At 41.2% G+C, this 14,833-nt stretch overlaps 1 protein-coding gene across 1 annotated transcript in view; it reads left to right on the forward strand.

Annotated features, from left to right (window-relative positions):
- Positions 1-14,833, forward strand: part of LOC120563525 (transcriptional enhancer factor TEF-3-like) — a 28,713-nt gene that overhangs the window by 12,106 nt on the left and 1,774 nt on the right. Inside the window, exons 2-10 of the mRNA XM_039807732.1 lie at positions 313-377; positions 1,462-1,533; positions 2,963-3,097; positions 3,603-3,646; positions 3,935-3,996; positions 4,154-4,284; positions 5,084-5,257; positions 11,289-11,429; positions 13,189-13,341. Coding sequence (XP_039663666.1) covers positions 2,996-3,097; positions 3,603-3,646; positions 3,935-3,996; positions 4,154-4,284; positions 5,084-5,257; positions 11,289-11,429; positions 13,189-13,341 — 807 coding nt within the window. The 5' untranslated portion in view covers positions 313-377; positions 1,462-1,533; positions 2,963-2,995. The remainder of the gene's footprint in view (positions 1-312; positions 378-1,461; positions 1,534-2,962; positions 3,098-3,602; positions 3,647-3,934; positions 3,997-4,153; positions 4,285-5,083; positions 5,258-11,288; positions 11,430-13,188; positions 13,342-14,833) is intronic.

Consider the following 14,833-nt stretch of genomic DNA (forward strand, 5'->3'; position numbering starts at 1 on the left):
AGGTGCAAATCCAAAATAAATACAAAATATACAATGCCAAAGTCAGGTTACCAGGCTCCAAATTAAAACTAAGGACCAAGTTGTATTTCCTTTATTAATTATCACTTCTTACCACTTATTTTATGTATCTGTTTACAATAAGACATGTGGAAGCTACAATATTGCATGTTGTGTCATTTCTTCATCGTTAACCTTTCAATAATTGACATGTTAATGTTCTTGTGCCTCTTTCAAGTCTCTATAAATTTGAAGGAAAAATGCAAAATAATATTATACTAAAATTATGTTGTTGTTTTTTTGGTCCCTTTACAGGAAGAAATGAGTTGATTGCACGATACATCAAACTTCGCACAGGGAAGACGCGGACCAGGAAGCAGGTGAGTTCTCTGCAAATGCCATTTGAAGCAGCCCCTATTTTTGAACCCCTCCAGAAAAAGTCCTCTGCTGCTGAGTGATGCCCCAACACCCTGGGTACCCCCCTACTTTTCACTCCCTCTTACTTGGAGGGCTAGAGATGACGATTGATTTAGGGCCAGGGCCCAATGCACAGATGCTGTAGGATCATGTGTCGGTGTTGCTTCTTCACCACCTCATGGATCTGGTGCTTGTTAGAAGGGGAAAGAACCTGGGGAATATGGTGATCTGGATGGCAGACTGAAGCAGGACGGGCGGGGGATTTGGAACTCTATCCTCACTACGGTATCTGATATGGAAGGACTGATGTATGGGCAGTGATGGATGTGGAGAGAAAGGGTCCTTGCTAAGTCATCTGTCAGTCTCAGTGTGGGAATGAGAAGAGATGAGTGGAGATGAGAGGAGGAAGGGGGGCAGATCAGATCAGAGATGGATGGTGGGACAGGTTGGAGGGATAGAGGGACACCTGCTGGTCCAACAGCAGTAAACTGATGCACTGCAGCTTCTTAAGAAAGTTGCTCTGACTGAAAAAAATGTAACTCAAAATAAAACAGTTCAGTAATATTTAGTTTTTTATATCTCAAACCAGTGTGGCTCACATTGCCTGAAGGAGCTGTCTTTACCAGTTTCCGTTTATAGAGTTTTTGCTTCAGAAGTTATTTCAGATGGTTGGAATTATCTGATGAAGATCATGAATAATCACTGAATTTCAGGCAAATGAGGCCCCATGAACCAAAGAAACTCTAACCACATTGGAGTTAAATAAATGCTCTTTGAGTTTCCATCCAAACATTCTCTAAACCCGCTAACCCTGTGCATGGTCAATATGGGCCAATGTGCCTTGAGTGAAAGGCAGGGTACTCCGTGGACAGGTTGTCACACAAATGTATTCCCACTCACGCCATTAGCCAGTTTAGAGTCTCAAATTTACCTGCATGTTTTCAGACTGTGGAAGGAAACACAAGTATCTGGAGGACATCCGTGTGAACACACAGGGTTAAAGGTTTAAAACTAACGCCTAACTCTGCTGTGTTGTTTGTCTTTCAGGTATCTAGTCACATCCAGGTTCTAGCTCGACGGAAGGCCAGGGAGATCCAGGTGAAGCTGAAGGTACGCTACGTGAGTCAACCACTTTCTGCTTTTTTATATTCCCTAAATGTTTTTGGAAGATTACTCCTTTTTAATGCATTTATGAGGAAAAAAATTAAGATTATGTGGATTTAATCTAATCAATAATTGTAAATCTGCATGTGTGTGTGAATCTTACTGCACAGATTTGCCTGTGCTCACTGCCAGAGGAAGAATAGTCATAGATGAGTTAAGGGTGTGATTAGCATGTTGCATTTTTTAATTTTATTTGAGTTTAATCAAGTTGTGCAGCAGCAGATGGAAAGAGGGTGAAGCCATTATTACCCTATTTTATTCCCTCTTATAATGAAGCTTCATGTTTTGTTAAAGGTATGTCAACATCCATGGCCCCTGCGCTGCCATGTATTCACATCCTATTAACACAAAGGCACAAACAATTGGCTATTTTAATTGCACCCTCTAATTGATGCTAGTTTTAAATGCGATGCTGACACGTTTCGATGAAATGTGAACATATTTCAGGAGGCCTGAGGCTTAGTGTGCATGATTATGAACAAGTTGAACCAAACGCAATTGTCAGGAAACAAATTAATCCCTGCGTTATTCCTTCAAGGTATTACATTTGATAAGTACCTCAATAAAAGTGTTGCTGTGTGGTACGCTGAGAGCTTACACATCCCTGTCCCCCCAGTACTTTCTCAGTTTACATTTCTCGTCTACGCACACCCGCATACTCACACTCACAGCAGGCAACAGGACTCTCCCTCACCTTGGACTGCAGCCATTAGGGTTCAGCTGGCAGGGCCCGGCACTGGTCACAGGGTTGGCCTGTGTGACGGGCCTTTTTAAATACGTCTTTGGTGTAACTGAGATCCCTACCACATGTACCCCCCATATTTCAGCTATGCCCTTGTGTTCGCTAGTTCTGGAAAGAAGAATGCACTGTGTGACCTTGCCCATTAGGGCTGGGCGGCAAGTGCTTGTAGTCCTCTGTGGTTTTGGAAACTGCTGAAGGAGTGGATTAAAAAAAACAAGAGCTGTATCATTTAACAGTATAGCACAGGAAAGACCATTTTGTAGCTATCTCACTATTTTAAACTCAGTGGCATTAGCATTTAGCAATTTTGATGCAATTATTAGCATATTAACAAATCACCCTGTTGCCTGCCTTGTCTTCCAGTATGACCTCCAACAGAAGCTAGTTGTCATCACTGGCTTACCCCTGCCAAAGCAATAAACTTAACTCCTGACCCAAAGGCCCTTGACTGTAATATCACCTTCTCTTCATCTCTCTGCCTGGCAGGGATTCACTGATGATGCAAACTGGCCTCGGCCCTTCATTTCCCTTTTTAGGGCTCTGCTTGTGTTACCAGTGAAGTGGGGCGCCGACTTAAATGGAGTATGATGCGTGCTCTGCCTTTACCTAACTGTCTGTCTTGCTCTCTGTCCCTCTCCATAGGACCAGGTTGCCAAAGACAAGGCCCTGCAGAGTATGGCCACCATGTCCTCAGCCCAGATCATCTCACCTACGGCTTTCCAAAACAAGATGGCTCTCCAGGGCCTGTCTAGGCCGGCTTATCCCACTGCTGGTGGGGTGAGTCTCTGACCAGTGTCCACCTACACCATCTTGAAAAAGAAATTGAAAAAATACCTTTGACTTCATCCCAAAGTCTGTGGTTGGTGGTTTGCTAATTGTGGCCAATAAGCAATATTTTTCATCACTCAACGATACATATATACAACGATATATGTTCATAATTTCCCTGGATGTTGGTTAGTTTTATCTTGAATTTTACATATTTGAGACTGCTTCCCCGAACAATTTTTCAAATTTTAGATAAATGAACCTGTAGTTTGGCCACAGATGATTTGACCTTTTTAGAAGAGTCAAAGTGTCCAAAATACATTAAACTTTGAGAAACATAGTTTCATCTTTGTTGATTTGACATATTTAAGCTTGGTTTTCTTTTTCATAAGAAACACCTAAGCTCTGCACTTCTGTTTCGAAAAGCAGAGTAAACACAACACAATTCATATCTGACAATAAGTGTCAAAATGGAACTGTTTAATATCGTTTGCACTTTTTTTTTCCATCCCAGTTTTGGCATGGCGCACTTCCAGGACAGCCAGGAAGCCACGAAGAGTGAGTATCTATTCTTTCTGCTCTGTAGTGCTACAGTATCCGTTATTTCTCATGTTATCAGCTTAATAATCATCAGATACATTTCAGTCAGAGACTGAATCTCAGAACAAATTAAAACACATCAGCACAATTATAAAGAAAAGTCTTCAGCTGTCTGACATTCAACATACCGCTCCGCCAACTGCGTCTTTGGGGGTCAGGCGGTCCAATTAATATGTGAGATGGGGTCATGAGGCCAAGATGGTGCATAACATGCCTCTCCCTCTCTTGTCTGTCTCATCTCTCCAGCATTAAGCCCTTCTCCCAGCAGAGTTACGCCATGCAAGCGTCCGGCCCGACCCCTATAACAGGTGGGTGCTCTTTCTCCGCCCTGCTGTATTGACAGACGGCTGTCAAGCCGGAAAAGTGATGATAAAACCCTGATTGTGATGAAGAACTTGCAACGCTGCATTTACATTGTCACACACAAAAGGCACATTTACACACTCATTGCCCACCTTTCTGCAGGTTATGAAAGCACAGCAGGGCTGTCAATGTCTCCCGGTGCCCCCCCTTGGCAGGGTAGAAGTATTGCCAGCTCCAAGCTGCGAATGCTGGAGTTCTCAGCCTTCCTGGAGCAACCTCAGGACCCAGAGAATGTGAGTAGAGTGACAGGAGATAACTTTGTGTCATACTACAAAAAGCTTTTTACTCTTCAAACAAAAGTTAGTTTTATTTATCTATTACTGTTTCTATTACTATAGTTCTTGACCACCAAGAAGTCTTATTGACAGGTGCATTAGAGTAAACACTCACTTCAGTGTTTTGTTCAGATTCTTTGCTTTTTTCACTATATACTTTGGTCTAAATTTGATTAAAACTGCTTAAAACTACTCGGGCACAGACTTTGGCACAGAACTGTTTGAAAATAAAACAGAAGAACCTAGTAGTTAGCGTGAGCAATGATTCAAATATTCAAAATTTAAAACTTTATCATCTTGTACACAGAGAACATGTTGCACTATACAATGAATAGCCAACAACAATAATACCAGAAAATATCACAATACCAGAAAGTAACATTATTTAACAGAAAATCATAGAAAATAGATTTCACAAATGTCTTGAAAAAGACTCAATATTGTGGTTAAACACTTTGGTGGTCTTGGTGTGTGAAAGTATGACAGCCGCACACAAAGAACACAGGATAATCTGCATCAACACATACAGAATATACACACCAGCACATCATGAATGGAATGGAAGAAAAGGGTGGGACCCTTAAAACAGGTGATGGGATTTATTACAGTAAATATGATTCAATGGAATAACAGGCCCAATGTGACAGATGTCCTGGAGCGCCTAACCGCGCACTTGGCATTAATGCCAATTTAGCAAACTGGACACTTGTCATTTTTGGCTCTGTTCATTTCCTGATATGCGCTTTTGTCTCTCCAGTTCAACAAGCACCTGTTTGTGCACATCGGCCAGTCCAACCCGAGCTACAGCGACGCCTATCTGGAGTCTGTGGATGTCAGACAAATCTATGACAAATTCCCAGAAAAGAAAGGAGGCCTGAGGGAGCTGTTTGACAAAGGGCCACACAACGCTTTCTTTCTCGTCAAGTTTTGGGTAAAACAATAAAAAAAAAAAAAAATCTTTTTAGAGAAATCCAGTTTATCTAAGCTTTTTTAAATTTCAACTGATAAATCACTAATGTCAATTAAAACTGGTTCTTATACATCTAAAGCTCAGCCCAATACTCTGTGTGTGGTATTTTTCGTACATCATCAGAGCATATAATCCTCCCCAAGTCATCAAGGTGAAGTGAGAGTACAGTGAATACTCTTGTTAATGTTTTGTTGCACCTGTTGGCTGTCAATGGCCTAGCGGTGTTAACTGTGTTGAGATAGCTTAAGCATCGGAGTTAAAGGAACTTATATGCAATTTAAAGCCGGAATGAATGGAAAGTCATTGCTCCCATGACCTGATTGGTGGTTTATGTCGGCAAAGAAGGCATTGCTGCTCAGCATGCATTAGGTGTGTGTGTGTGTGTGTGTGTGTGTGTGTGTGTGTGTGTGTGTGTGTGTGTGTGTGTGTGTGTGTGTGTGTGTGTGTGTGTGTGTGTGTGTGTGTGTGTGTGTGTGTGTGTGTGTGTGTGTTTTTGTGTCAGCAGCCTTGGGAAGAGTGGCAGGCCTGATCTTTCACCACGGGAAATGTGAGCCCAGGCACCTGTCTCGGCGCTATTAGACTGAGTCCAACTCTCATGCCCCATATACTTATTTATAAGTAAGCCCCCCAAAACACACACGCACACACAGACAAACACACAGCGCCCTCCAGCTCACCATTACACACTGAGAGAGATGAGCGAGTTAAGCATGATGACAAAGTAAACTTAAGATGCAGGCTTAGGAATGAAGACAGATGGAGGAGAATGTGTGATATTGTTGAAAACAGTGGAAATATACAAACTGACAACCTGAAAATGGGCCTATAAACAGAGATCAGAGTGAGAGACAGATACAGAAGGAGAGTACGAGGGTGGAATTGGACACGTCCATTTTGTTCATCGCAGCTGATCTGGCCACCTTGTCTTACCTCAGGACAAGACCTTTGGTATTTGTATCATGCACAACACGTACACACTTTAGCTCATGGCACCTCCCACCACTCGTACATCCACTCTTTATTAAAGTGGCTTTTAATGGCATTTCATTCAAAAGTTTTGCTACTCTTTATTGTGAATTTCCCTCTGGGGATAAATATATATCTATGTATCCATCTATCTTGCAGGCATGTTAGTTTAACAGCATAGGTCAGGGTTAAGCAAGAGGGAGTGAAAGTACATTTACTTTAGAATAGGGTGACCAGACGTCCCGGTTTGACCGGGACAGTCCCGATTTTGAATTGCTTGTCCCGAGTCCCGACAAAAGCCTGTCGGGACGCTAAAATGTCCCGGTTTACATCAGGAGCAGCTTGAGCCGTATTTGTTGCTATCACCTAGCAACCATCTCTAAGTGAGGAAAGCTGTGAAAGATGAAGTTTTCGGAGGAATCCTAGCCAAATCAGTATAATACATTGATGCCATCAACACAAAGTTTAGGAGCGCAATACTAATGATTTAGTTTGAAGTTCCTGTGACATGACGTCTCCAGTCTACGGTTCAGACTCAAACACACGGAGCTGAAGCAGACCTGTGCGTCGCTTAGTGTCCACTTTATCTGTAAAATGCAGGGCAGCTTCAGGTTTATAATGGATGCGCTCTGAGGTTGACATGCTGCGGCAGATGTGTTGCGTTTGTGCTCTGTGTATTTCTGCAGCAGTAGTTTTGGGTTTCCACCTCCGATGTAGAGCAGCGTACAGACACTTCCCAGCTAAACTATTTGTCTCATTCAGACACCCAAACGGGGCTCTGTGTCTGTCAGAAGGTCTGAGATCTACCATATCAGCAGAGCAATCACGTAATGCACAGCAGACTACGGTGCAGGAAGCCTATAGATTATTTTCTGAAATATAGTGACTTTATTCTTGTAATAGCCTATTATAACTTTACTTTTCTCAAAATATCACGACTCCTCCAAATCCAGAGAACACAGATATACTGTATTTTGAATGTGCACAAAGTTCTGGACATTGCTCAAACACATCTGAAATATTACAGTCCAGGGGTTTATTAATACATTAACAACAAAAGACGCAAAACAGGAGGGAGGAGTAAATGATGCCTAGGCTACATGTGTGCTGACTCAGATATAATTAGAAAAGTCGATCCAAAGGAGAATAAATAGCTGAAAGCAATACAGAATGCCTGAGAGCCTTACTTCAATATATTCCATTATGTTTGGATTGTAATCTGTGTTTCTCTTTACATAAAGATATTTGCAGCATACATTGATTCAGAAAATGGTAGAAATAGGTGCATAAAAATTCACCAGAATGCAGGAAATTAAGTGTTTAATATAAATCTCACACTAAACTGAAAAAGGCTGTTGCTGCAATTTTGTTAATTTTACAGGAAAAAAACACTATTATTATTAGATGAGGAGCCTACGATCAAAATAATGAAGTTACTGTCTGTGTCTATGTCTGACCTGGGCTGGCACATGCACACGCTTTAAAAAGCGTGTGCGTGTACAAGCACTACGGTCACGTGCAAAGTGTCCCGGTTTTAGCTCCTGGAAATCTGGTCACCCTACTTTAGAAACCCCACTTGTTAAAATCAGTGTGCTGGGATTGTAAAGCAGTGTTGTCACAAAGTATGTCAGAGAATCACTCAACCAACTGTGTAATTCATCAAACGACTCACTACAATTAGAGAATTTCTGCGCCACTTCCTGGTATATGAAGAGCTTAGGTTGAGATTTCAATCATAATGTCTGGTATATGAGCATCTAAGAAATACTTGATTGTTAGCATAATTAGCTAAAGCCCCTTTGCTCAACAAAGAAGAAATTTAAAAATCAATAGGAAATACAAGGCAACAGTGTGGCTTGTGTGTTGCTTGTGATTTAAAAAAAAAAAGTCTGATCTGTATTTGGAAAGTCCTCCAGTTTAGTAATCCCTGTCCTCAAAATTCTTGTCTCGCAGCAACACAGATACAAGATGGCAAGGTTATAATGGATGTTAGGCACTTGGGCATTCAAAATAAAAACATACAATTTTGATTTTTGTTTGCACATAGAACAATTAACAATCAAGGCATATAGAAAAATATATAAAATACCCACTGTCTAAATACAAAGCATAGATTTGGTGCATACCAAACCAATATGAACTGCCCATAACAAACCATTTCTCACCTATGTTTTTTTCTATTCATAAGAGAGGGGGACAGAAAACAGCATCTCACTCATGCTAAATTCATCCCAAGCACAGACCAATGGCACAGACCTAGAAAAAGGACCCAAACACATCCATGAGGTAGAATTGGATGAATGGGAAGTGTTTCTCTCTCCTATGGATGGAGGTTAGACTGCACCAACCTTACTGGGCCAAAATAAACTCCTTATGTTATATATAAAGGACATCAATCTGACTGAGTCATGAGAGCCTTGAGAGGTTGTCTACGATTAGGCATCATGCCTATCGTGCTCTTCGTCTACTATAACCTCCTTCTCTACTGGGGGACTTGCAGGGCTGTGTCAGTAGCACCTGAGTCATGGACCGCAGAACTGTTATGCATACCAGGTCACCCAAACACATCCAGCCGTAGGGACAAGCTGTTAGCACCAGAGAAACCTGCAGTGAACAATGGCTGTCTCCGGTGTTCAGTGATCAGATCAACATGCACCTGCCACAACAGAGTCCATACTGACACACAATATTGGGGAGCATTCTGATGGTAGAGGCACACAATGCTGCCTCAGTGAAGAATGTCAAACCATCACCTCCACTACTACTGTGAAACATTGTGAAACATGATTGTCGTCATCCTCAGATCCACTTTGTCAAAAATGTGTTGCGTTGAGGCCACTGGTGACTTGCAAAGCAGATATACAGTATAAGCTTATATAGCTTTAACGGCTGTGGTTCAGAGTGCCAAAGACTGTAAATGTCAAGTTCAAAGTACCGCCTTGCAATCTCATGCCACCAGATGGCTTGACATTACCCTTCTCACATGTTTGACTGCCACATTATTTATTGTAGAGAGGCATTGGTAGACATTGGTGAGTGACACCATTTTGGAAGCAGTCTTCTCCAGGAAAGAGCAGCTGGTCAAGCCATGGCATTTGATTCAGGGGTGAGGGGAAGGAGGGGATGAGTAGCCTGGCCATATATCATAAAGAAAAAGGGAGCAAGACAGCAATAAACAGCAGGAGATAGAAATAGGGACACAGACAGTGTGAACAAGAGATAGGAATGGCAGGAGATACAGCGGGTGCAATGTAAGCAACAAGTCAATCATCACTGAAATATTACTCTCTTGATTCATGTCATAGCCCGACATATGCAACTCCCCACTAGAGAAAAACAAGCTCATAACACTGTCCCCTCTCAGTCTGTTCATCTTATTGTATCCCAAGGGGGTCCTCCAATTCTCAAGGCATCCATGACAAAACACAGAAATGCTACAAAACAGCTGGGCATTTTAACACCCATACTGGAAAAAAAACCTGGCCAAGATGCTCTTGGCCATGAAAATAAGCAAAATGAAATCCTCGACACATCTGAAAATACGATAACTTTATTTACGCCATCGTAAAAGAGGGGAAGAGCCCATTTGATGTAGCCGCAGTGGCACAACCACGTGGTAGGTCATGACTTAGGGGTGTGCTGAGGCGCAGGTTGGCATGGTGACGGTGACAGGCGACTGGCCCACCTCCAAAGCTATGGCATTCTAGATTGAATTTCCAGCAAACCCCCCTGTCGGCCGCTGGCTGCCCTGCCCTGCTCCCACCTTCCTCCTCACCCTCTCAGCGCCTGTGGCCCTGTCCTAACGGATTGTCTCACGCCTTTGAAGTGCCGAGGGAATCCGATTTGAGCTGGCTCTGCTAAATTGTTACACAGCCAGCCGGCCCACCATGATCTAATCAGCCAATTGCATGCTGCTGATTGTAATTGGATGAATTCCCTCGCAGGCTGTTAGGCAAGAAAGGAAAGGCGGTTCGGGGAGGGTCACTATGCCCCAGGGATGAAGACAAATAGAGGAATTACATGAGCCAGGGATGAAGATGAACGGGGTGATGAAGAGATGAGAGGAGGCTGAGCGGTGTCTCAATGGCCCATTAGGAGACAAGAGCCCGACAGGGGAAAAGGTAAAGCAGCCCAGCTGTCTGACAGAGGAGACGACACCTCAGTCTGATACAAAATCAGATTATACTTGCCTCAATTCAAACTTGGACTAGTGGGAGGATCAGAGCTAGGTGAATCTGCATCCACAAGAGAATAAAGAAACCTGACTCTGTGCTGTGTCTTAAATTGCACTTGTGAGGTCATGTTGACATAGGAAGTCAAGTTCACAAATGTTTGGCATTGGATTAGTTTCAGTTGTTGCTAGGCAGCTGACAACATGGGGTTGCCTTGTTTCCTTTTTTCAAAATGGTGAATGTTTTTATTTACTGGATTTGAATATCATGTTTAGTAATAAAAATGTGGATTAAAAAGTAACTTGGGCTTTTGTGAACGTGTGAGGTATCAGAACAATTTCAGTTCTGTGTTTTTTTTATATTGAGTAGGCTTATCAAGTAAGGATCTTTTTACCTTGTGTAGGCTACTGCTGCTTTCACTTGCTAACAGTTACCTGTTCTTGCCTTGAAGAAGGTCTCTGACCAAAAGCTTGCTAAATTAACTAGATTTTTGCAAAGACTTTTTTTTTTTCCATTAGTGCTGTGGGTTCTTCAAATGGACGATACACAGCATCTTGGGAATCTAGAGGCTGGATTTGACAGCGTTATATTGGGTCAACAAGGAACTGGCCAGTGGATGCCTCTTGGCTTTACAAGCTTTGTTGAGCTATGTGTCTTTGTCAGACTGACACATGTTCCTTGAGATCCATGTCCGTGAGCAGAAAAGTAGACCCTGATATTTTGTTATATATTATGGATAGAGTGCTGTATATCCTTGAGGTTTTAGATGTTCAATGTGGAGCAGGGTAGTGTGTAGTGTAGCACACACAGGAATGTTAGTCGATCCTGACATGTTATCTGTTTCTTCCCTGTAGGCGGACCTTAGTGTGAACCTGCAGGATGACAGCAGCTTCTTCTATGGAGTTTCCAGTCAGTATGAGAGCTCTGAGAACATGATTATCACCTCATCCACCAAAGTCTGCTCCTTTGGCAAGCAGGTGGTGGAGAAAGTGGAGGTAAGAATACTGGGGGTTATCCAGAATCTTTTTTTACTACAGTGTGCCAGTAGTCAGACACTTACCCTGCACTTATTATGAAGCGTTACTCATTTAAAGTGCATATATTGTAACACAATTTCTTATCATTTCTGACTGAAAGATAATGGGCCCTTAGAGCATGTGTATTAGAGTCCTTCTCTTCCTGTGGTGGCTGACTTCCTGCTGGCTCCCTGCTCACATGAACAGCACATTTACTCATACAGCTCTTCTAGACTTATTACTTTATATTAAACCTAAAGGATCACAATTTCATATATTATTTGTGACACCCAGAAAAATGTATCATAATTTTGTAGCTGTTTTTGTGAAAATTGTGTAAGAGAAAACATATTTTTTGGCTTTACATTATCTGCGATTCTGATAGTGCCCACTATGCCCAAATTGCCCCACAGCAGACGTGAAGCTCTGCAGATGCTACTCAGTACGACAAAAAAATGTACAATGTACTCTTCTGCAATGATTTTGGGGGGGAAATACTTAATTTATGTTTTCTTTAGATGACACTGTGTAACTATGATATTTTCCTTAAAAAATGTAAACTTGTGGCCGGGTTAGCTCAGTTGGTAAAGCGGGCGCACATATATCGAGGTTTACTCTTCGATGCAGCGGCCGTGGGTTCAACTCTGACCTGCAGCCCTTTTCTGCATGTCATTCCCCCTCTCTCTCCCCTTTCATGTCTTCGTCTGTCCTGTGAAAATAAAGGCCTAAAAATGCCCCAAAAATAATCTTAAAAAAAAAGCTACGACAGTAACTGACAGTGCTCTTGATACAAGGATTGAATTTTGGTTTCTGGTGTTAATTAATAAACATCTTCAGGAGGATTAAGCTATTACAACTACAGAAATTAACACAGCATATCAAATTATTGTATTAAACTTTTATCTTTATGGAAGGCACAGTGACCAGTCTCATTATAATGTTTTAGTTGCCTATAAATGCAGTAAATACATTACATACAATACAATACATATACATACATAGCATTAATGTCCGTTTCAGGTCGTTTTTTCTTTGAAACACTGACTTTTCACATTTAGATCCAATGTTTTAGGATTGTACAGTTCCTACAATTATTAACAGTAAACTATATATGTGGCTACAGGCCAAGATGTTTGCATCACTGATTGCTCAAAAGCTGGGTGATATTTCAAAATAAAGAGGTCATGACCGTGTCAAAAAGCACTATTATCATCCAGAGGAGTAAATAACTGCTAATGGTGGCGATGGATTCCAGTCAATTACCACTGATCTGTGGTCAGTAAACTGACATGAGTAGCACATCTCCACAGTATGACTGTTATGCTTCCCGTTAACTAGACACACTAGTGGCCCTGCCCCCATCTGCTGCTGATGGATTGCACAATATAAACACATACACACACATCCCTAGGTAGGGCCATCTGCCTCAGCAGACCACATGATGATATTTAATGGCTTCATCATTTGATTACTGTTGTCATGAGAAATATGTTTATTGTCATATATGGCATGCCGTATGCTGCATTAGGTATATTCTATTACACATATTACAGCTTATCACATAGATGTTCACATCCAATTGAGTTTCAGTGGAATTATGTATCCGTTTTGTTTTAGATTTTGATATAGATTTCACATTTTATCCTTTTAATGTGTTTTTAATTCTCTTTGCACATGGCATATGTTCTCATATATTGAACTGTGTGCTTTTATTATGTATTGTACATGTTTTTCCTAGACGGAGTATGCACGTTTTGAGAATGGGCGCTACGTGTTTCGAATCCACCGTTCCCCGTTATGTGAATACATGATCAACTTCATCCACAAGCTTAAACACCTGCCGGAAAAGTACATGATGAACAGTGTACTGGAGAACTTCACTATCCTTCAGGTACCAATGAATCAGAGATATACCGTACATGTGTGTATAGAGACTGGGGACTCAGTCCATCAGTCTGTTTGCATGCATGTTACTCTACTGGTATTTTATAAGATCTTCAGGTATTCTCTTAAATATTAAAGGAATAGCGCAATAGTTTGGAAAATATGCTCATTCTCTTTAGAGAGGAGTTAGATCTCATACCTATAACAACAAGTTGTGGTTTAACAGGGGCTATATGCCGGACAAGACACCTTTTCTAACATTAATACTAATATAATCAATTCACATGATTTAAAATTAGCTATACTGTTAGTATATTTGTTTGTTTGTTTCACTTGTTTAGGAACCATTACAAATATGTAACACATCAAGAAGCTAATTTAATTAATCTGGTGTGACTACAAGTTTAGCAGTGGGTTAACCATCTTGGAATAATGTGTAAACACACATTACAACATAAAACACAGCTAGCCTGGTTCTATAACTAACACTTTATCATATTTACTGTTAGCAGACTGTCAGCTCTGTTATCAGAAAATTCTGCTTGTGGTGAAAAGAGGCATGAACGGCTTACCCTGACTTAAATTGTATTTGGATATGAGTCAATTCTCTGCAATACATGCATTCCTTGGAACACACTCATTGTCTTTTTATCATTCATGTATTTCCATTAAAACCATTCTAAGGCGTTAAAGCACACAGAGCCAAATGGGTATTCAATATGTGTACTTTTCCATTTCAAATTGCTTTATGTAGGCAGCCCACTGTCATAAATTGATATGGTTGTGCTGTGATATTAACAATGGTTAACCTTGTCAGACCATTCACAGCTGGTTGCAATGTTTCACTGCCCTATGAACAGCATTTTTTATGGTTTTGCAGAGTTGAAATATTTTGTCCATTTTGCTGTAAGTTGGACTTTTCTGAATGATCCGGTGTGCTAGAGCAGACACAAAGAGGGAAGTGAATAGAGTGGAGTGTATCACCATAGTAACAAAGTGGTCCTCAACACCAGGGTTCAAAGACATTGGTGTCCCTTCCATTGGGGGCTGCATTCCTACTGGCCAAGGAACAATGGCCATATTGAGCCCACACTGACGACTACATGGCAGCATGTCATTAGGTTTCTCAATGGGCTGATTTAGCTCATATTAACCATGAACAGCTCCTGCACAGACATGCACACACAGATAGACAACAGATGGGTGCACTCACAGATTCCACATTACAAGGCTGAGCACAATGGATCGATATGCCTCATGTAAGTGCTGTGTTTGATGCAACGCATAATTAATTGATGAAGTTGTGTGCTTGTTTTGTGCCACATTGCCACACTCCTCCATGCTTTTTTATTTTTTTCTATAGATACAGTACATTAGTCTTACACATAGAATAACAGAATATATGACCAGAGAGATCATTCATCATTTATTATTAATCTTTAGTTAGTAGTGTTATAGTAGACTAGACATTTCTGTCTAATATATTATTACTTAAGAGT

This window comes from Perca fluviatilis, chromosome 8 (genome assembly GCF_010015445.1).
Source record: "Perca fluviatilis chromosome 8, GENO_Pfluv_1.0, whole genome shotgun sequence".
Taxonomy (NCBI): Eukaryota; Metazoa; Chordata; class Actinopteri; order Perciformes; family Percidae; genus Perca; species Perca fluviatilis.